The following is a 23172-nucleotide window of genomic DNA, read 5'->3' on the forward strand; positions in this document are numbered from 1 at the left end:
AAGATGATAATACCATTTTCAACCCTAACTTTTCAAAGAGCTCCCTTTAAAAAAAGAAAAGTTTAGTCAAGGAAGAATGAGATCACTACCTTTTATCTGCAAAAGTTTTCACATAAGATATACTCTACAACCTAGACAACAATATGCCATTCTCCTGGTTTCATCCACAACATATTCTTAAAATAGGTATTTAAAGGCCAAACAATATTACCTACAAGGTAGGTAATTAGGAAGTTACTACAACTGAAAATTTCCTCTTCTACAATAAATGAGCATCAGAGGAATAAAATTTCTATCATGTCCGCAGCACAATTCTTTTCCTGCTATTCAAAACAACACAAGAAAATCAGCATGCTATATAATAGTTCAATTTAAAATATGTATGATAAATCCAAACTATAAATATTTTCATAATATAGCAACAGCAGATTCTCATGATTAATTTGCTAGAAAAAGACCAGACAATAGAACAGAAAAACAGATGGAATATCCTTCAACATATGTAGGTTATTACACCAATCAAATATATACCATATCCTAGCTTGTATTCATCCATAAATTTGCATATGAAAAACTAAAACAATGAAATGGGACAGTTACTGCATTTGGATTTGGACTTTGAATGAACTTGTATGCTTATACTCTTTTCACCCCTGTATGTCTCGCTAAATTAGAATTCCTCTTATGTAAGAACAGAATTACAAACCAGCACAATTTAAACTACTTTGGCGTATGTCCCTGTTAAGCAGTTTAATAGCTTAATCCCCTGTTATCTGCTCTGGCTAACTACTAGTTTCCAGGTGTTACTATTTTCTGTTCTATAAAGTAGTACGCTTGCTGAAACTACATTGCTTTTTACTTATTTTTTATCTGTTAGAATTATCCTTCCTAAAATTTCTCTATGCATGATTTAGAACTAACCCTGGCATCTGACCTTTCTACAAAAAAAGAAAACAACAACAAAAAAAAACCCAACCTTATAACTCTTGCTTTTTTTTTTTTCTCCAAACTCAGACCTCAGCAAATACCCTGAAGACTGTAACAGCCCAAGGTTACTTCATGCCTATTGTCAAGCTTGTTCTTATGTCAGCAGCTAGCTTCTCCTGCCCTTCAGCTAGAAATTTAACTGAGAGTTATTCCTAATTGATTCACAGCTGACCTTGAAATAATTTAGTTCAAAATTTTGGCTTCTCAAACTAATAGTTCATATTATTTCTAACTCTTTGTAAAGCAGCACAGACCACTACCGCTTCTAGAAGAAACATTATTATCTTTGCAGAAAATTATTCACTTCCTAGCCCATTCACACTACTAGAACTTTAAACACACACACACACACCAAATTTCCCTCAGTTATCTTAAATGATTTCTTTATTTATTTGATAAATCAGACTTTTCTCCTCTCAGCTGTGTCAGAATGAGTGAAACTAAAGGCAACAGTCAACAATTAAGCCCTAAAGGAACACATTATTGTTTCACCGAGGCCAAAAGTTCAGTTTGGCAAAGCACTGGTGTAAGCTTTGACCATTTTGGCTTTAGCAGTTGCAAGATGTGACTCTGCTCCAATGTAAATGGCTTTGCTAGTAGCAAACAGTCAGATGTATGGATTTGTTCTCAAAGATGCAAAGAATGCCAAAACGTACAAGCTAAAGAATCGCATGTACAGAAAGATCATGTTAAACTTGAAGACCTATTTCACAGAATGATATCTGGGTTTTTTTTAAAAAATTAAGGCAAGATTCTTCTAAAAATGAACGCTAAATGTCTATCTTCTTTTCTGTACAGTACCTGTTGTCACTGACCAGACTTCATTTTGTATTGTGCTTCAGAACAGACAAAACAGTTTTGTTAAATTTAACCGAAACTTCTGCTTTGATTTAAAAACAAAATAACAGCATGGCATTCTCCAATAAATCTGACAGCACACATCAGAACATCTACATCATAATTACTAGAGCACTCACATAAACTTAGACATTCAGGAGTGGGTTTCACCTCTCAGCTCCAAAATAACCTTTCTCTTTAAATGGAAGAGTTCTCTAACAAAAGCTGCAAGAGCTCTAAGCTGAAACCAGTCTCCAGTAGGGATACACATAAGCATATGTTAACATGAAAGTGTGAAGCCACTGTCCTATGAAGATATAATCACAGTCTCCCTCCATAATCATCCAGATGATAAAAATAATGCTAGAATGTTATCTTCAATGATTTTCACAACTCTTCTTGATTGTTTCCATCACTATATTGTTAGAGTACAAGTCCATCATAACCAGTTATAGCACTACAACCAAGCAAGAATGGTAAGGGTCACATAGAGACTTCCAAAATGAGATGTGTACATACACAACCCAGATCACCTTAGAAATAACAACGCATGTTAGCAACAGTGATTTGTCTCCTCTCAATGAATAACTACACCTTCATTCTTCACAACAATCTCTTTTATACTCAGACACTGTGTGCTTGGAAAGAGGCTCACCTATCTTTTTTTTATCCAAAATTAAGTACCCCACCTGCTATTCCCAACTACATTTGTCTTTCTCACAGCTGCATCTTGTGAGCAGCTCAGAGAACACTTCTGATCAACAGTTTATTCCACTTTCTTCATTTTTGTTATTTTCAAGTGATGCACTCACATTATGAAGTAGAATATAATCTCTAAACGTATGACTTTAGAATTCTACATTTCATCCCACTCCTCCAACATTCAAGGTATTCAAGGCACCATCATTATGTGCATTAATTATGTCTTTGAGAATCCTCAAGAGAGTTAAAAAATTCCTCTGGAGAATAAACCTGAGAAGTAAAATTCCTGATTCTACTAGGCATTAAAATTCATACATTCAATAAAGGTTACTTTTTTACTCACTCTGTTCTTCCTGATGTCAGTTCCTCATTATGAGTCTGACTCCTAAAAGAAATAGTTTTACTCCTTGTACCACAAGGCTAGAAAGCTTACTACCTTTTCTCCTGCTAATAAGCCAGTCTGATCTTAAGTTTGATTAAAGTAATTAAAGCTTGGCACTTATTTATTTATTTATTTTCCTTTGAAAAGGCACCGATTGCTTCTCTTCTGAATGTGAGTAAGGTTGTGGCTTAAAAGCTCACCCTCTGTAACAGATTTGGCAACTGTTGCAAAATAGATTCTGTTCCATGTTGTTTTCCTCCTCTAGTTTCCCCAACTGATCAGACAGGAGTCAGCAACAAGCTCCAGTCTTCTTTGCTGAAGTAGCCATGCCAGCACAATTAATTTTTAATTTTAAAGTATACTGATAATTCATTACAACAAAAAAAATACGACAACAGCAACTGGGTAGCATAATTGTGTAGCTCAGTTCTACACAGGACTGCACATCACACATGATAATTTACTCATGCATAACAGCAAATGTAACTCAGCTCCAAAGTGTACTGTTTTGGAATTCTGTCCCTCACCTCTGAAAGCCTTTCCAAACATCTGTTCAAGTACATAAAACTCTTTAATGAAAATGAGATGGCAAAGAAAAAGGCAAAAGCATACTTAAGAATGGTGCTTCTATTCATACATGGAAATGATAGAACTTATTAAAAAATCCAAATAATATCTGCAGAGAACCAAAATGGAAGAAAAAAAGTGGAGGAATACACTTCAGGCATAACCAAGAATTTTATTAGTAGTTATACTAATGTATACTAATGTATACTAATATATAATTGCAACCTCTCTGTAGAGCTTTTTTATGTAAGAGTAGCTGAGACTTACAGGCTAGAAGCCAACCAACCTTTTAGCTTTACTTTACTAAAGAATTAAAAACTCTTTCCCCCATCTACAGAGAGAAGAAATCAGAGCAAGTCCAGCATGTAACACACAGCACCAGCCAACAAAACAACATGAAACCTTATATGGTGTCTATCCTGATCAAAGAATTCTTTAACATAAATTCAGTCACCATTCATATATTAAATTCATACCTACATTTCATTTACTACTCCACATGATTCCTCTATGCACACTCAAGCACTCTACCACAGAAATTATTTCATCACCTGAACCTCACCAACACACCAACAATAGTTAGCAGCTGGGAGGACAAAAGTCTGTAATGGGGGAAGGTCAAATGATCCTGACCTTTGTGACCTGCCTCAGGGCACCCTGAAAAAAAGAATAAAAATAAAAATATTGGCACAAATATCACCCAGCTGAGGCTTAAGCTGAGTAATTTGATTGGTTCTGCAAAGATGAAACATGCCCATGCAATCTGGTGCCATTAAACTACATTTGGAAAGCTGGAGCCTCACAGTGGTCACCGGTCTATTTTGGAGCAAAGTTAAGTTACAAAGGTGGGTTTTTATTAAGAGGTCTAGAAGCCACACATCAGAAGCAGTCTAGAAAGGAGGGTCTGACTGTTTTATGGCTTCTAGGCAAGACTTGTATTTCTACTCTAAGTTGTGCATTTGTGCCCTGTAACAAAACTCATTTGTTTTGTTGACATAACCTCTAACGTTTCCCTCTACACATAAACCAAGTATCATTTTTTAACATCTACAGAATTACAGAATTGTAGGGGTTGGAAGGGCCCTCCAGAGATCATGGAGTCCAACCCCCCTGCCAAAGGAGGTTTCCTACACCAGGTCACGCAGGTAGGTGTCCAGTTGGGTCTTGAATATCTTCAGAGAAGGAGACTCCACCACCTCCCTGGGCAGCCTATTCCAGTGCTCTGTTACCCTCAGTGTAAAGAAGTTCTTGTGCACATTCGAGCGGAACTTTCTATGCTCCAGTTTCTGGCTATTTCCCCTTGTCCTGTCAATGAATGTCATCCTACTAAATGCAATTCTGTCCTAAGCATGGAAAGGACTTTCATAAATCTATCTTTTATGTCTCCTGGTTCCCAAATTAATTTTTGCATAGAGCATCTCCATGTGCGTCAGAGAATCAAACCAATTGCCTCCCTCTGACATGTAATGAGTAAGCAGTGGTGAAAAGAACATACAAAGGTTTATATGTGCCTTGGACAGAAGAGTGGAAATGGTGATCATCTCTAATGATCTCCAAAAACTGGAATTTCTCAAAGCAAGATAAACATCTGGAAAAAAAAAAAAAAGACATGAAAACTCATGACCAGGTGCAAATGCTGTTTGTTTGTTTTTTAAATATTATGTTAAGAAAGGATATTCTGTGTTGCTTGAAAATGTTTATAAAAGGTGAAGCTGAGTCTGCTTCAGTGCAAATGCAGGCCATGTCTGCCTGCAGAAACCTTGAGCAACCTAGGCAATATATAAAGGTCACTTGGAGAGCGTGTGGGTTACAGCCAGTGTAGGAGGTGAGGGTGGCGAGAGCCGGGCTACTGCTGATGTGGTTCCTCTGAGAGTGGGAAACCTGCTGGGTAAGTGAGTGATGTTGGGGTGGTATCCTATGTAATCTACTGTAGGGATCCTGCTTTAGGTTCCTTCCAAACCCTACAAATATGTGGTCCACAAATGGAAAAAGGATGATTTATTTATTTATTTATCTGGGAGGGGAGGGGGTAGATTTATGTCCTGAGGAACCTTTTGGAGAGACTCCTATAGAAAGAATCCCCGAAGACAGCCTGAGGGTTTCTGCCGAATAACGGAGTGTCACAGCAAGGCTAGGGCTGGGCAACGGCATCACTGCTGCACCTGAGGCACGGAGCCAGCTAGAGCCCGGGGGGCACAGCTGCGCCCAAGGGGCAACCAACCTCCCTGCGACCACTCCGCTTCCTAGAAGAACCACTCTCCTCGGTTTCACCTCCTGATCCCCCCTCCACACCCGTTCCTGCAGCCACTGCGGACCCGCAGCCACCGGCGCCCGCCCCCACACTCTCAGCAGTGGCGCACGCCCGGCGCTAGGGCCCTGCAGCCGCCGCCCCGCAGCTCGCTCCTCCCGCCGGGCCGCCGCCGGTTGTTGTCTCTCCGAGGCGCGAGCCGGAGGCGCCCTTGCTCGCCCGCGGAGGAGCCGAGAAGCCGCGCCGCTCCCCGCGCTGACCGGCAGCCGAATAGACGCTCCGTCCCCACCCCCTTCTCCGCGGCTGGGAACGGGCCGAGGAGGGAGCGGCGTGCGGCATCCTCCGCATTGTGCGAGCTGCGGGGGAACGGCGCGGAGGTGCGGCCGCGGGGCTCCCCGGCGCCGCCGTTAGCCGCGAGCCGCCGAGCAGCGAGGGATGCTTTTGTGTGCAACGGCGGGCAGCGGCGGAGCCGGCGGGTGCCATCGCGGGGCGAGCGGGCGCAGCCCTCCCGGAGCGAGCGGCCGGGTGCGATGCTGAATTAGGCTCGTGTAGCCCCAGGGAGGGCAGCGGTCCCCATGGCGAGCAGCCGGAGCATCGAGCTGGAGCACTTCGACGAGCGGGACAAGAGGCAGCAGCGCGCCGGGCCGCGGCGCGGAGGATCGGGCTCGGGCGGCGGCGCGGGGCCGCGGGGCAACGGGCTGATCCCCAGCCCCGCGCACAGCGCCCACTGCAGCCTCTACCGCACGCGGACTCTGCAGGCGCTCAGCTCGGAGAAGAAAGCGCGCAAAGCCCGATTCTACCGCAATGGGGACAAGTACTTCAAGGGCTTGGTGTATGCCATCTCCAGCGACCGCTTTCGCTCCTTTGACGCTCTCCTCGCAGAGCTCACCCGCTCCCTGTCGGATAACGTGAACCTGCCCCAGGGCGTTCGCACCATCTACACCATCGACGGCAGCAAGAAGCTCTCCAGCCTGGACGAGCTGCTGGAAGGTGAGGAGATGTGGGGGGGTCTGCTGGCACACCAAGAAGCTGAGGGAGACCACAAGGGCGAGTGGGCTGCAGCATCTGCTGCTAAGGCCTTGCTTTGGCAGCAGGACATGTCCACTCGTCCCATCAGAGGTGGGCTGGCAGTAACAGTGGGTAAGCAAAAGGTGCTTCTCATCTTTAAGAACCTCAAGGAAGTTCTCGGCTGCCCTGCAGTCAAAACCGTTTGTAGGAAAGGGAAATGTTTTAATTTAGTTCCCTAACTGTTACTATGCTGTCACTGGTGCCTCACAGCAGATTGAGCTTTCCTGGGTGCTGTGAAAAGGGATGTTTATAGCTTCCCACTTACTAAAACAAACCAGTGTAAAGCCCCACGTTCAAATACAGCTGGTGTCCATGCTCTTAAAGGAAGATAGCTACCTAAATCCCAAAGCATTTAAGGAATTGAATGCTATTCAGAATCGTCTCTTAGTAACCTTTGATAGTGGGAGTTGCTGCAGTGGTTGCATAGACCTTGAGAATCTGAGTAGAGCAGGGCTTCACTACTTCTCACAATCATACAGTACCCCAAATTGGAAGGGTCCAGAAGTACTTCTACTGAATGAAATATACACCTCTTGTTTTTATGGAATGATTACTGCTAGGACAGGGAAGAGATAAGCCCATAAGTGCCTTCTACAGCTTAACTTACTGTCAGGTAAGCTTGTTCTGTGGCTTACATTTTAGAGTACAGCATCTTTTAGAGTTTGAAAGTGTAAACTATTGTCAGGTGTATTTTATCATAAGCCCAACTCTGGATACATGAAAAGGCATCTCAAGTTAGACATACAGATACGCTTCCATACAATCATTACAGAGTTTGAACTCACCTGTGGTGTCAGCTGGGAGGCTCCAGCTTTCCAAATATGGTTTAATGGCACCAGATTGCATGGGCCTGTTTCATCTTTGCAGGACCAATCAAATTACTCAGCTTAAGCCTCAGCTGGGTGTTACTTGTACCAACTTTTTCTGTTTGCCCTGAGGCAGGCCACAAAGGTCAGGATCATTTGACCCCCTCCCCCCCCCCCCCCCCCCCCCCCCCCCCCCCCCCCCCCCGCCCCTTACAGACTTGTCCTCCCAGCTGCTAACTGTTGTTGGTGAGGTTCAGGTGATGAAATAATTTCTGTGGTAGAATACTCAAGTGTGCATAGAGGATTCATGTGGAGTAGTAAGTGAAACATAGGTATGAATTTAATATATGAATGGTAACTGAATTTATGTTGAAGAATTCTTTGATAGAGACCATTGGCTGGTGCTGTGTGCTACGCTCTGGACTTGCTCTGACTTCTTCGGTGGAGCAAGGATGGGGGAAGGATTTTTATTTCTGCAGTATACTAAGAGGGAATTCTCACACATTTGATTCAGCAACTTCCCTCAAAGGGGATCCCCCACTGCTATGAAGGTTTTGATAGAATCAAATGTTTGAAGAAACCTCTAAGAGGTTTCAATCGAGGTTTCAAGGTTTCAAAGAGGTCCAATTGTCAACTCATCACCCACCCTGTCCACTAAACCATGCCCTTAAATGCCACACCTTCACATCTGTTGAACATCACCAGAGAGGGTGACTCCACCACATCCCTGTGTAGTCTGTTCCTATACCTCACCACTCTTTCTGAGAAAGTTTTTCCTAATATTCTACCTACATCTCCCCTGCAGCAACACAAGGCCAATGCCTCTTGTTGCTTTGATTGCAGAGTGCACACACCTGCAGAATCTGTAAATACATGCACATTCCAGTTAAGACAAACTTCCTCATGATCTCTTGAGATGTCTTACAGTGTTACAAATGCTAAATTTAAACACTATTATAATGTGATGGAAAGCACAGCAATAGTAGAGTAGCAAAGTCCTAGACTACATCAAGTGAGGGGGTAAGCCCACGTGCAGCAGCTGTAGACAACAGAAATGGGGGTGGGGGGAAGAAAGAAGAAAAAAATAAAACTGTTTGCCCTTGGAAGGCCTCTGGTACACAGGGATCTCCAGCAAAATATTCTTGTCACCTCTGCCAACCCTTTAATGATGTGTGGGAAGGGGTGGATCCTAGTGGTTAATTTTGAAATAGCTTAAAAAAAAAAAAAAAAAAAAAGGAAAAAAGAGAAGCTGGAGTGTGGATGTGGATGGTGGGAAAGCAGATAAATGAAATGAAATCCTGGATAAATTAATGGTAAGTTTGAGTGACTTTTTAAAAGTTGGAGAAAGAATGAATCTTAAGCATCTGTGCTTAAAAAACATAAAGAACAACAACAAAAACCTTGCTGTATAATCATGTAAATGCAGCTTATTGTCTCATAACTACATTTAAGTTAATAACTGAAAGCAAAAACTGACTTCCTGTCTCTTCAAATACTCATTGAAAGCATGACCTTTGTCATTGCACTTCACTGGAAGAATAAAGCAAAGCAAGTATCACAATGAAAATGCCACTTCCTTGCTTGCTCTGTAAAATGAAAGGGAAAAGAGTTTCCCAATTGCTTTGTCATCTATCCATGACCAACACAATTCTCAGGAATCTTAAGAAGAAAACCCTGTAACATCATAATTGGATTAGTAAGTTCTCCAATAAGCCTGCCAAAATCTTTACCAGTATAAGTCTAATTACAATACAGAAATAGGGAGCAACATACAGTGATGGGGAAAAAAGAAAAGTAGTAGTGAATTCATCATTCCTTGAATTTCTCTGAACTCTTCTCTAGCTGTTTTTTGTTCTTAAGAGGCTTGGGAGATTATTTTATTTATTTATTTTCCATCTTGTGGTTCTCTTTCCAGCAGAGCAGGCTTGATCTTTTTGAATAAGCAAAGATTGGTAATACACTGAATCTTGAATTGCAATATACCACAAATAGTTTTGTATGGTGTTTGGTAGTATTACATTTTTAATCTTTGGAAAATTAAAATGCCACTGTTCATACCAGCTACAGGCTGAACATCAGCTCAAACATAGCTACTTAATGTAATGCCCAATTATTTGACTAGCTTGTTTGCATACCATCAGTGTCACTGAAATACTGCATGGAGTCGCAGCAGTTGAGGTTCAATAGTGATAGCTCTCTGAGTTCAGTAGAACTTGAGGCCATGGTCACCCTTACCAAGTCAGAAAGATGTGCGTTAAGCTTCCTTTAACTCCAGCCTGTACATTTAGCTCTTGGACGCTGACCTACCCCAAAGCAAGCTCTTTGTGGCCTAATTGCTGTTTATCAGGTTAGTGCCTATTTTGGATAAAAGCTGACAACATCAAATTCTGTGCTGCAAGAGTCCAGATTGGCTGAATTGAGTCATCAATGCATGTTCTTCAGGATTTGGGTGTATTTGGTTGTCTGTTTTGAACGAAAAACAGCTAAAGCACAGGCATACTGTCAAATTCAAATATTATGGTCACAGGTTGAGTCACCTTAATAAATGTGATCTTGGCACAATTTTATTGAAATCTGACAAGCTCTATTTTCAGCATATTGCTTTTCTTAACTGGATCTGACAGGCAAAAACAGCAAAAAACCCATGCTTTGCAGGACCAATCCTCAGCAAATTTCATTTATATTTCCAGCCCCTGTAGATTAGGAAACATTATGGATCATGAGTTTGACAGCTTTCAATGCTTTCTTAAGCTGAGAGGAGAGAAAGATTTCAGTGTCTGCTGATCTCGTTTGAGTATAGAAATCCAGAAGATGATGGATTAGGGAGTGTTATGAATTTCATTTGGCTTTGTATGTACCTTTACTACCTGATGCCACTCTGCTTTACTTTTGATTAGTAGATTCAATGTACAATTTTTAAATTATCATTAACAATAATGAAATCATAGTTTTGTTTCTGTTCTCTTCCAAAATTAGCTGATTAAACATTCATCTAAACCCTTTGTTGTCTTTAGAAAAGCAACTTCTCTAAAGCATAACACAATGGTAGTAGAAAGTGCCGTGCAATTCTTTATCACTGAAGCTTCTGTTTGACATCAGTATTGGTTATGCCCTGTCTTTTCTCTCCTGTGCTTTGATGTGTGGAGAGGTGGAGAATCAGTGTGTTTCAAAAGCAGACATTGCACAAAGTACTTTCTGCCTGCGACTGTTATTGCATATTACATAAGAAGTAACACATAGTAACCTAAGTTGTAAAAAGATGTCAACTGTTTACAGGTCAGTACCTGCAAACCCACATCCCAGGAGATGGAGGAAGGGGAGATGGGGAAAGGGAAGGGAGATGGGCCTAAAAAACAAAACAGCAGCAACAATCTGAAGGGGAAAGTTAATTTACTAACTATAATATCAGAATGCAAGATAACAATACAATATAATTGGAATTGAGGCTGATAAATCAAATAAAATGGGATACAGTGTCCAAAACCAAAGGCCTTACTCTAATGCTGAAGGTGAGACAGCTAGGGAGCACATATACAGAGATGAGCAGAAAGGGAAAAGGGAATGTCTTGTAACTTGAGAAATTTTATCTTTCCCTCTGAACAGAAAATGGAAATGCAACGTCCCCTGGGGTATGTAGTTGTTCTTTTCTCATAACCAGGTACCCAGAACTACTGGCAGTTCATGGAACTGGAGTGTTAACTCTTTAACTCGCAGTGCACTACATTATGTTATGATATGGATTATCAATAACAAACAACAACAAAAAAATCATAAAACCATGACATTCTACCTCTTATTCCACATCACTATATCATGCTTAATACATATACAAACAATAATTAACATGCATTTATATACACATATATATACACATGGAATTACTGACTGCACTCCTCCAACATCAAATTCCCTTGTAGTACACACTGAACGTCCCCATTTTTCTGCATTTTACCCACCAATTGGATCCAGGTACCTGGGCAAAACAGTTCCATGGAGAGATTTGCCCTTTCTAGAAGCTAGAAGGACCCAAACTGCTTTTTCCTAGCACGCTCTCTGCATGTACAACAGGGTTCATATCTCTCTGTATGGTACATAGGGAGCTGGATTGGATAGGACCATCTCAGTTTATAAATAAATACTTGAGTACTGACCAACCAGGCGTCTTCTGCAAAATGCTTATCCCAATGCTTAAATGTTCTGCCACCCACTGCTTTTATCATGGTCTTTAACAACCCATTGTATTGCTTATTTTTCCAGAAGCTGGTGCATGATAGGGGATATGATAAATCCACTCAATGCCATGTTCTCTGGCCGAGGTATCCAGAAGTGAATTTTTGAAATGAGTCCCATTATCAGACTCAATTCTTTCTGGGGTGCCATGTTGCCACAGGACTTGCTTCTCAAGACTCAGTATGGTGTTTCAGGTGGTAGTATGGGTACTGTGTATGTGTCAAGCCACCCAGTGGTTGCCTTCACCATGGTAAGCACATAACATGTACCATTGTAAGTTTGGTGCAAGGTGATATAAGCCTGCCAACTTCCCCATATTTCTACTTTTGCCATCACCCTTCCTCCCAGAGAGGTTTCATCCTCTTGGCTTGTTTAATTCTGGCATATATTTCACAGTCATAAATAACCTGTGCAATTGTGTCCATATAGTTAAGTCCACCCCTTGGTCTCCAGCCCCTTTATATGTTGTATCTCTTCCTTCATGGCCCAAGGTTTCACGGACCCACCAAGCTTGAATAATTCACCCTCATTTTGCCCGACCAAATCTATTTGAACCATCTCAATTTCCGCAGCTCAATCTATCTGGTGATTATTGGTTATTTTGTTCTTCATTAGCCTGACTCTTGGGTACACGAGCATCTACATGATGCAGCCTTACAACCATATTCTTTATTTAGACAGCAATGTCTTTCCACAGTTCAGCAGCCTAAATCCGATTTAAGTTTCTGTGACTACTCAGTGAACTGATTAGACCAAGAATATATTTTCTTGTCAGGGCAAATAGATGAAACAAGTTACAAACTAATTGCCTAATTGTTGTTACCAAAAGGTATAATTACCTTCCTGTGCTAAAGTCCAAAGCTATAACACTTAAAAGAGGCAGGAAATCTCTAAAAGGTGTAACAAAGAATGATAAAATGGAGGAATAAAAGGATTTTAAAAGTAAAAAGAATTTATTCTTGAGTTTATGTAGTTCCACAGTCTTGAGGCAGTGTGTTGTGGATACAAAATACTGACATAATTGTTATTTCCAAGCAAAATAAGTTAGTCCCACCACTGTAAGCCAACTCATTTCCGCAAGAGAAGTGTAATCTGCCTACAACTTATTTACTTACTGCAGAGGAAGCAGTCAGTACTACGTAGGGTTTATACCAAGATCCCTCAGCTATTTTCCTAAAGCTTTTTAGAAAGCTTGGTCTGGCAGTTGAGGTCAGAAGATGTTCAGAGGTCCCTTCCAACTTGAACAGCTCTGTGATTCTAAGATACCTTGTAGGAAGCTATTACTTGTACCTTCTGGCTAAATAAAGTCAAAAGAGAACTATAGCAGTTAGCCGTCTGCTATAATTCTTGTCATTGCACCAGGTTTTAAACATTGCAAGGGGAATATAAGCGCTTTATACAGCAAATGCTGGTAACTCATACAGGATTACTGGAGGTGACATGAAAGAACTGTAAAAAAAAAAAAAATGTATGAGGAAGGAAGTTCTGTGAAAGAAAGGAAGCAAAAAAAAAAAATCTAAATAAAATGTAACTTTACATAAAAGGATTGGTTTTACTTTTTTATACATGCTGTAAATACACTCAACTTTGTCACAGAGGATGCTCTGTCACAGTCCTTACATTGGAAGGTTAGTTGTTTTAACTGCCTCACTACTGAAAAAGTGCCTTTTGACACTCTTAAAGTTAACGAGTTCCACCAAAAGAAGATGGATATGAAATGCATACAAAGCATACCAAGAACCCTGATTTGTCCTACCTGCTTCAAAGTGGAATGTGCTTTCAAAAATGTGGAGAACAATGCGGTGCTGGTGTTTTTTTCTTCCCCTGTAGACATGCTACTGCTTGTGTCAGCTGTATCATTCTCTGTTACACATTGTGTCATTTAAAATGCAGTGCTCTATGTGACATGCAGAAGATAACAGTGCTTGTTAACACTTTGCAAAACCTAACCAGAAAATCTTGTCCAGGCACTTTAGTTTCAAATATCCTGACTCAGATTTTTGAGTGTTATGTATTTCATTTCTTCTTCATCTCTTTTCCTATGCATATCTAAAGATGTATGGCTGAATTTTGGAGAATTTGTGTATGCTCCAATTCCTCACTCATGCAGTTTTGTTTTAAGAGAAGCTAAATACTTTCCCCATTAATAGTAGTATTGAATAAACTGATGGCAAAAGAACTCTTTCATTAAATGAGTTTTTGAGCAGACTAAACAGTATTTAGACAACTAATGTCTTCAGCTATTTATCAATCGGATTGATCAATACGATCTTGTTTCCTCTTTTCATCAGTTCTCTCTTTACCATGGTGGGAGAGTGGTGAATATTTAGTTCAGTCTGTGCTCTCAGTAACCGAAATCCTGCAGTGTGCTTGAACACACTACCAACATGTGGGTCTTCACGAACAGAGTACCTGATTACTAATGCAGAACAAGTAAGTTATTAAGAGGCAGGTAGCATTTCCTGAGTAATAGGCAATATTTCACATCATCTATTTGTGGCTTTTTTTTTTTTTTTGGTTTTAATAAGACATAGAGAATCAGTAAACTTACTCTATTTGTTGATTATATTGTGACTCAAAATGTCAACAGATGTTATTCATTTTATGCTAGCATATGGCCCATTTGAAGAATTTCTGGTGGTAGCAGAATTTCTTCCTTGAAGAAGTGTCACTTTTAGATTGCTCTGGGTACCGTTGTGAAGTGTTGGATGGATGACACATATGTTCTGTTGAAATTATCATGCCAACTTATAAGGAAGTTTCATACTTCTGCCAAAACTGCTCTGCAGGCTGGCTAGGCTTCCCACTGAACAGTTTGGCTGCGTTTAGGGCCCCAGCTTTAACCTGTGCTGGTGATTCTTGCTTTTCGTTTTCACACATACATACATAACAGTATAAAGATGTAAAAACACTATTAACTCTATATTTCATATCTTTACCTACAAATTCCTGTGTAGTATTGGTGAGTAACATCACAGTCAGGTTGAAAAACTAGGGAGCTGTCTGACTCTTGTTAATGTTGTAAGTCAATGACACTCTATTAACAGTAGTGTAACTGCTATGAGTGCACACTGGTTAAGACTAGCATGTATTCACTTCAAAATATTTTAAGATGGTTTCAAGTGGAAAGTGAGCCTTCAAATCTTAAAACTGACAGTATTTAAGTCAATAATGAAAATATATGAAGTATTGTTTATGCATGCGTTTGCAGTTATGTCAACTTTATGTGGTAGATTTACAACTTAGTTTAAAAGCAACAGCACAATCAAAATGCCTACTGAAGTCTCAGAAAACGATTTTCTTAGTGAGTGTAACACTATAACACAATGGAAAGCATGGCAGTAATAGCAAGCTAGCAAAGTCCATGGCTGCCACAAGTAAGGATAAGCCCCAGTGCAGTGGCCATAAAACAAAGGAGGGGGACATAGAGAAACAAAGGGAAAAAAATCTGATTAGCCTTGGGAGGCAACAGGTACACAGGGGTGTACCCAAGCTTTAGTTTTGTTTGGATGTCAGCCAGCATCCAGGAAAAGAGGCTTGCTTCCTCTTCTCTGAAAGAACAACTTGGTAAAGAAGCAGTATGGAATAGAGCTGTTGTTGTTTTTAAATTTAGCTGTGTTTTCATGATTATCTCATTTGCCTTTTAGCAAGGACAGTGTATCTTATGATTTGTCGAACATCAGGGGTTTTGCTGATCATGTTTAGCATCAACATTCTTGTTTAATTGCTGCTTTCTCTGCAACATTTGCAAGAGGTACTCTAATCCCTGCAACTGTAGCTTTTTAATTATTATTTTAGTTGCCCCACCTCCATCCAAAGGCACTTTATGAAACTTAACATAAATTGTACTGTGTTTAGCAAGTAGTAGTGACATTTCCTAGGAACCAGATAGTTGTTTAATTGTTTTGCATCTTTGCTTTTTTAAAACCTACTAGTGACAAGATGGCAAGGCAAGGGATAGCCTGTTTGGGTGTAATAGCAGTAGGTGCAAAACAGAAGGGAAAGCATCTGCCTATCTTAGAAAGGTCAGTGAGGTCCTTGGGTAGGCAGTGTGGTCTCCAGACAAGACACTTTCATCCCCACTGCCAACCCTTAATTGAGGTTGGGGAAGGGGTGGAGCCAAGATCCACCCTTTCTCTGGCAGCTCAGGTGCTTTGCATGCTGCTGAGCTCCCCTGGCTTGGCCCTGCCTTCCCACCAGGTGCTCCATCACTGATTCAAGCTATGACGTAGTGTTTCCTACACACTAATATTTTAGTAGTGCTTGCTTCACTTCCTTGTATTTTCTCTTAGGGGTTCAAAAAGTTGTTTGAATGCAAAACTAAACCACAAAACCCACTTCTGAGAGAATGAAAAAGTAGTTTAGGATCTGTAGAGTATTTCCCTATTTACATGTGAATATGAATTGCAGGTCATTACGCCCTCTAGTCTATGAACTTTTGAACTGGAAGGCATTTGATTAAGCAGTTACCATCACCTACCATTTCGTGCCTATAAGATTTTCACCCCCCCCCCCCCCCATAGAACATATGCAGAACATCAGCTACAGTTAACCAGTACTGAGTTGACTCAGTTGCAACAATGGCGACCAAAATTGTATACAGGAGCCCATAACACTGTAACATGATAGAAAGTGCAGCAACAACAGCAGAATAGCAAAGTCCAAGCAAGTGAAGACTCACTCAAATGTAACAGGTGAAGACACAGCAACAAAAGAAAGAATTTGCTTACCCCACAGAAGGACACAGATAGCCAGGAACCTCCAGAGAAACTCCTTTGACTCCACTACCAACCCTTAAATGAGGTCTGGGAAGAGGTGGATCCTGTCTCACCTCTACATGCACCTGAGCTCTCCTGGGTTGGCCCCGTCTTCCCACCAGGTGCTCAATCACTGGTTCAAGCTGTGTCTTAGCATTTCCTCTACACTGTGGCTATATGTTAAGGTTAGACATGTGAAAATGTCATAAAAGGCACATAGAAAAATAGCAAAACTTATCTATACATGTGATTTGATTTATAAAATTATCTGATTCATTGTTAACAATGTTGGACTTGGTTTGACTGATTTAAACAACAGCAATCAGACAAATTAGAAACAGCCACCAATTAAAAGAAATAATTGGCTTTGTGTGTGTGAATATCATCTGAATTAATCCCAAGAAGATTTAAAATCGGTCCACATGTGAAAGCTATAGACAAATATTATATACAACGTTACAGTTCTACATTTCTCTACCTACAAAATAAAATGAGGTAGTATTTTCACAAATGTCTTGACAATTCTTGCAAATAGATTTGTGCTAATGCATTGTTTACTTAGAAGGATGGCTAAAACAACAATTCAAACAATATCACAGTGCTCCAAAACTAATGGTGATTTTTATAGGCTTACTTCCAAGAATACCGTTTTCTAGGAAAGTTGCCTATAGTGAACTTTATACCTGTGATTTAACTTACCCCTGCCATTTTTTTTTTCTTTGTTAATTATGTAATATAGCTGTATAATCAATTGGATGCCCTGTTAAGCCAATCACATTGACAGTGAATTCCTAGAATGGCCAATGTATAGAAAATCAGTCTTTTTGCAGAATGTAACAAGCAATTTGTTTGCAAAAGTCTCAGTAGAACTTAGAAACTATGGGTGAAGTCCTGGCTGCAGTGAAATATTAGAAGCTTAAGCACTAACTTTAGTAAAATAAAAACATCCTTTGTCTTGTCTTTCAAATTATGAACAAAGGAAGTCCGTGCATGCATTTTTCTCTCTTGTGTTATTGTGCCATATATACTACATAGTATACATATACTATGCCTTGCAGGTGTAGTAAAATTTGTTTTTCATGTAAAAACCTTAATTACCAATTTTAGTTTGTATGACTGAAACGAGAAAGCAGCATGCAGTTTAAAACACTTAATGAATAATCTGTGACATGCTACAATTCTCAAGTGATTATTTTGTTTCTCTATCTGCCATGTATAGGAAATCCTGCAATTAGTTTTGTCAGATACACTTTTTGGAAAGTTAGAACAATTTTGCTTCACATTAAGACTTGTTTGGATGCAGGTGAAACAAGTTATTTGAAATTCATTCTCATAAGAGATGAATTTTTGTTGTTGTTGTTAAAAGCACTTCCTATTTTTTTCATCTAAAGAGGAAAACTAATGTGTAAGGACCAAAAATAAGAAATCGTTAATAAATGAGTATTGAAGCCAGTTCAGATCACTAGGGAGTAAACTGGTATGAACCACCAGGTTTTACACTGCTGTTATAAGTGGATGAAGATCCGTTTTGTGTATACTGAGTGAAGGATTTTAACAGGATGAATTCCCCTCTTCTGATGCAGTATGACTACACAGGTAGCATAGGTTGTGTTCTGTGACAGTGTAAGGAAGATAATCTGTTAAGGAATCTGAAAGTTAGAATAGGCTATTGAGACTTCTCTATGGTAAATCTAGCAAAGGGACCTGTGTTCTCTACTTCTGCTTCCTTGTGCGTAACAATTTATTTCAATTTGCAGATCCTGCTTCTGATAAGTCTTCAGTTTCTTTTCCAGATTTGTTAACTTAAGTTTAAATCAGGCTTACCTTGTAAGCATTCTTTTTTTTTTTTTTTTTTTTTTTTTGGTTTTTTTTTTTTTTTTTTTTTTTTTTTTTTTTTTTTAAACCTTCAGTACAGAGTAACTGTAGAGATAAAAATGTGGTGTTATTTTGAGACAGGGTGTTACAGGAAAAGGCTTTTCCTGCTTTCCCATTGTAATGACAACTGCTTATTTGTTGAGTGTTAAGGTTTTTTTTGTGTGTTTATTTCAGTCTTTTCTATTTGTTTTCTGAGGAGAGGAGGCAGCAGTATTTTCTTTTTATGTTAATGATTTAGGGTGTGCCTTCTTTTCTAGCTTGAAAGGATAATTGTTAACATGTTCAGTGATGTTGAGTTTTGAGCTATCTTGTAGTAATTATTGCGAGAACTCTTAACTTCTACATATGGTTGCACAGGCTGTACTTCAGAGATTACTCTGAGGTAGGAGGTATCTTTGTGTACTGATGCTTATTTAGAAACTTTGAGATGCTAGGGGCACTTGGTGTGCTTAGAAAATTATCCTTGTCCAGAGAGTGTTGTCAGGTTTATTTATACATAAAGATTGTTACTTGATGTTGATTAAACTTTACCAAAGACTTATACAAATCAACTTGAAATCAAAAGGTCAGGGACTGTCCAAAGTTTAATGCCTGGTATTATGGACCTAGTATAACAACTAAGTTCTGTTTGTATGTTGTTTTCAGAGGAAATAATAGTTAGCATTCTTAAATGTCTTAAAAACCTGTGAGTATGCACACACACATTTGGAAGACAGAAAAAAAACCAACCCAAAGCTAATTCCTAGGTGCACTGATAGAAAGTTTAGCATATAATATAATAGTGGAAAAATGTCATCCCAAGAGTTCTGTATCACACAATAAGCTAACAGCAGAGAGGAGAATAACAAAATGATTTGAGGTTTTCTTTTCTCACACAATACATACTATCAGAATCTAATATCCGATTATCATCTTGCATGTAGATTCTGCATCAGCAATATGAGGAGGTTTGTTCCTGTTAACTCCCTGTAAAGTAAAAAATAGATGTCTGTAAGAATTAAAACTTATAACTTAAATGAAAACAAGAGCATACTGCTATTGTCTGTGCAACTCCGTAGCATTTATGATATTAATAACAGTATTTGCATGAATGAGAACTACCAGCTTCTTTGAGATACCTTGTATGTGGTAGCTCTGTGTTTAGAACTAGAGAGCTCATTAGAAATCTCATTAGAAATTGTTTAGAAAGTAACCATGGTCTTTCAGAATTTAGTATTATTGGATGTAGTGCTATTTCAGGCTAACAGGACACACTAATGAGATATCTCTGGAGGCTCAGACTACCAAAAAAAAAAGCAGTTGACCCATGTAGAATTGTAGGGTAATTCAGTTTGGAAGGGACTTCTTAAAGGTCACCAAATCAAGCATCTTGCTCAAAACCAGTCTGATTAAATCAAATTTCTCGAGCCTTGTTGCAACTTAGCATATGGTTCTGTGGCAATGCAAACTTCTTAGCCACCCCAGTTCTTCCTAAGCTGTGCATCTGTAGATTGGTTTTGTTTGTTCATTTTTTGTGTGTGTGTGTGTGTTTACCTACCACAAGTGTGCATGCAGCTACATGGGTATTCCATTCCAGAAGCTTGTGGGCTGAAAACAGCTCATTTTCCTCTGTTTATTTTTTGGAAGAAGAGATCTTTATATCAGTTGCTGTTTTGTGCATATTTTCATCTATGAATATAAGGAAATATAAATATCTAATAAGTGGGAGCAAGTGGATGGGGCCAGGCTCTTTCCAATGGTGCAATGGGCACAAACTGGAACATAGGAATTTCAATATGAACATAAGAAAAAAAATCACTTCGTTTTGAGAGTGACAGAACTGGAATAGGTTGTCCAGAGAGGCTGTGGAGTCTTCTCTGGAGATACTTAAACCCCACTTACCTGTGTAACCTACCATAGAGAGCCTCCTTTACTAGAGAGTTTGGACCAGATGATCTCCAGAGGTCTCTTCCAACCCCTATAATTCTGTGATTCTTCAAGTTCATGTTGCTGTTTACAGAAACATCCAACATGCACAAGAAAACTAAGACTCCTTAGAACTGCATCATGGCTGGTTTCAAGTACTTTGATGTAGTTGTCCTTTTATTATTCCTATAGTCTCAGTCTTGTTTTTAGACCAACAGCCTCCACTGAATCCACAAAGAGTTGACTACATTTCAACAGCATATCCTTGGTGTGAAGTCCATGTATACCTTCTGATGGTCAGGTCAGGGATCTTAAGACACTCAACATCCTTGTTATCCGTCATTGTATTGCATTGCTTAAACAGAGGTCTTTTGAAACCTACTGAAACCACTCTGAGGGTACTGCTTCGATAGATTTTGGCTAGTTTACCAACTTTCATTTAAAATGACCTGCAGTTGGAATACAGGAAAATCACTGTTTCTGACAAATCTGTCATTATTTAAATTGATAAAAATAACTGCAAAACCTAAATTAAGAAAATGTCATCTTTTTTTTTTTTCAGGTGAAAGTTATGTATGTGCATCAAACGAACCATATCGGAAAGTTGATTATACCAAGAATGTCAATCCAAACTGGTGTGTGAACATAAGGACCGGGTCCACTCGATCCCTGACATCTTTGTCCTCCACAAAGAGCGAAGTGAAGGAGAGTAAAGATTTCATTAAACCCAAATTGGTGACTGTTATTAGGAGTGGAGTAAAACCACGAAAAGCTGTGAGAATTCTACTGAATAAGAAGACTGCTCACTCTTTTGAACAGGTCTTGACTGACATCACTGAAGCCATTAAGTTAGATTCAGGTGTAGTCAAGAGACTCTGTACTCTGGATGGAAAGCAGGTAGGAGATTAAATTGCTGTGAAAATCTAATAATTATGAATTACTCTAATTAAGTTTGTTTTTATAACTAAATCTTTTATTACTATATAGGCTTTAACTTGCTTCTGAATAAGGACAATTAAGTAAACAGCATGTTTTTTTTATTTCTATTCAGAATATCTAGAAAAAAATATTAAAATTCTCTCTACTGCAAAAGAGATTGACTACTTTAAGTAGAAGAAAAAATAGTTTTTCATACACTGTGTTGTATTGCTAAACTAAGTGCTTATTATTTTCAGTAATTTAGTTTCACTTGAAATTTTTGAAAGTAAACTTGTTTAAAATACACGTTTTCAGAAGCAGAGTCATATTTTTAGACTACTGCATGGTGTCGTGTTATATGAAAAACATTGCGGTCCTCTTCCATTTCACCTCTGCAGTTTGTTATTTAATAAACAAAAATACTGAAATGTCATCCTCAAAAGAGTAACTGAGATTGCAAAGGTCAAGAATTTTATCTGAAATAGCATTTCACAGGCAGTGTTTGTAACTTGCCTTACTTTTAGTTTTCAAATGGCAAAAACATGCTGTTGAGATTAATGATACAGTAGGTCTTTTATTCTAACCCAGAAATACAAAGGAGTGACCCAAAAGAACATTGTGCTGCACATGATAAAAGTGCCAGTAATGCATTTGCTGTTGATTAGTCTGGCTAGTGAGTCAGCTTTTTGTGTAGCAGGACATTGACACCTAATGCCATTATTTGACACTGATAGGAATTTTGACTGCTTTACAAGTCTAGTAATGCAGAGCAACATAGGCTGAAAAGTAGATCATGTTTGATACCTGATACATGGACTATGGTATTGTTAATTAAATATTGGAATCCTTGCTCATTCAAAATATATTTATGCATACCTACATACCTATATGTTTGCACGTGCTACTTCTAAAGGTTTCAGTTTTGTTTAAGGAGAGCAGGAAACTTGTTTTCCTCAGGCTTTTTATAATAGTAGTGGTCCTACAGACCACTGAAGAAGCACCTGCTTCATGTTGCAAGTTGCTAGATAATGCACTGCAGGAAAAGTGAACCGATTCAAATGATCTGGCTGTGGGGTCTGTCTCTCTGGTTATGTTCTGTGTACTACAGATAAACTTTCTATAATCAAATGCTTGTAGAGAAGTACTTTTATGTATTTGTTTCACTATTAATACCAAAGAACAACTGAGTCTCCGATATTCAAGGGCACTATATGTTTTTAGTTCTTGAATAGTTGTATATTGTGCATTTTTTATTTGTTTGTTTGTTGTTGTTTTTTAAATGAGATTTGTTAATGAGATTTATTACAGGAGAATCCTTTCTAAGGATGTGCTTTGCTTTTTAAAAGTCCTGAAATGTGATTTAGTCATGTTTAATTTAATTCACTGCAAAATGGCTTTGAGGATATTTATTCTACAATAATTATTTTATGCCTATGAAGCCTTCTGTTACTGTCCCACATAAAAGTAATGTTATTTTCACAGGAAAATAGTTCAAAAAGATTCGGAAGAATTGGAAAGGCAACTGCTACAGTTTGGAGACACAGATCAGATTATATTCTCCTATGATTCATTGACACAATAGAAACTCACTAACCTGCATTTATGTGGTAGTTGCAGTGGTTCATCAGGGAGCAATAAAATTAACCAACTTGCAGTCAAACATTAAATTTCACATATGTTGCTTTCATATCAGTGTTAACTCATGGTGGACAATGACTGCCTTCAATGTGCAGTCAGAACAACTAATCATAAGTAATGCTTCAAAATAAGTGTAAGATTTCTCAGTGCTATGGAATCTCTCCTCCTGCCTTTCCCTGGTAGACAGATTTAGACTGCAGATGTAGTTATTTTCAAGCAGAATAGAGATATTTCTACGTCTTGCAGGAAGCA

At 39.1% G+C, this 23172-nt stretch overlaps 1 protein-coding gene and 1 long non-coding RNA gene across 6 annotated transcripts in view; one reads left to right on the plus strand and one right to left on the minus strand.

Moving 5' to 3' along the window:
• Positions 1 to 5882: 5882 nt before the first annotated feature.
• The window catches only part of DCLK2 (doublecortin like kinase 2), a 71794-nt gene continuing 54504 nt past the window's right edge, over positions 5883 to 23172 (plus strand). For 4 of the 5 annotated variants that reach the window (XR_001554836.2, XR_001554837.2, XM_015861113.2 and 1 more), the window contains exons 1-2: positions 6299 to 6713; positions 20927 to 21261. Coding sequence is in view for 3 of the 5 variants with exons in the window: in XM_015861113.2 (XP_015716599.1) it covers positions 6299 to 6713; positions 20927 to 21261 (750 nt within the window). In the remaining 2 variants the exon portion in view is untranslated. Of the gene's footprint in view, positions 6714 to 20926; positions 21262 to 23172 lie in introns of all 5 variants that reach the window. The other variant, XM_015861111.2, reaches the window with a different exon arrangement.
• On the minus strand, positions 18932 to 20685 carry LOC107313149. The gene is made up of 2 exons (XR_001554838.1): positions 20354 to 20685; positions 18932 to 19425 (listed from the first exon to the last, which is right to left on the minus strand). It is a non-coding gene; the product is annotated as an uncharacterized LOC107313149 (long non-coding RNA).

This window comes from Coturnix japonica, chromosome 4, assembly GCF_001577835.2.
Source record: "Coturnix japonica isolate 7356 chromosome 4, Coturnix japonica 2.1, whole genome shotgun sequence".
Taxonomy (NCBI): Eukaryota; Metazoa; Chordata; class Aves; order Galliformes; family Phasianidae; genus Coturnix; species Coturnix japonica.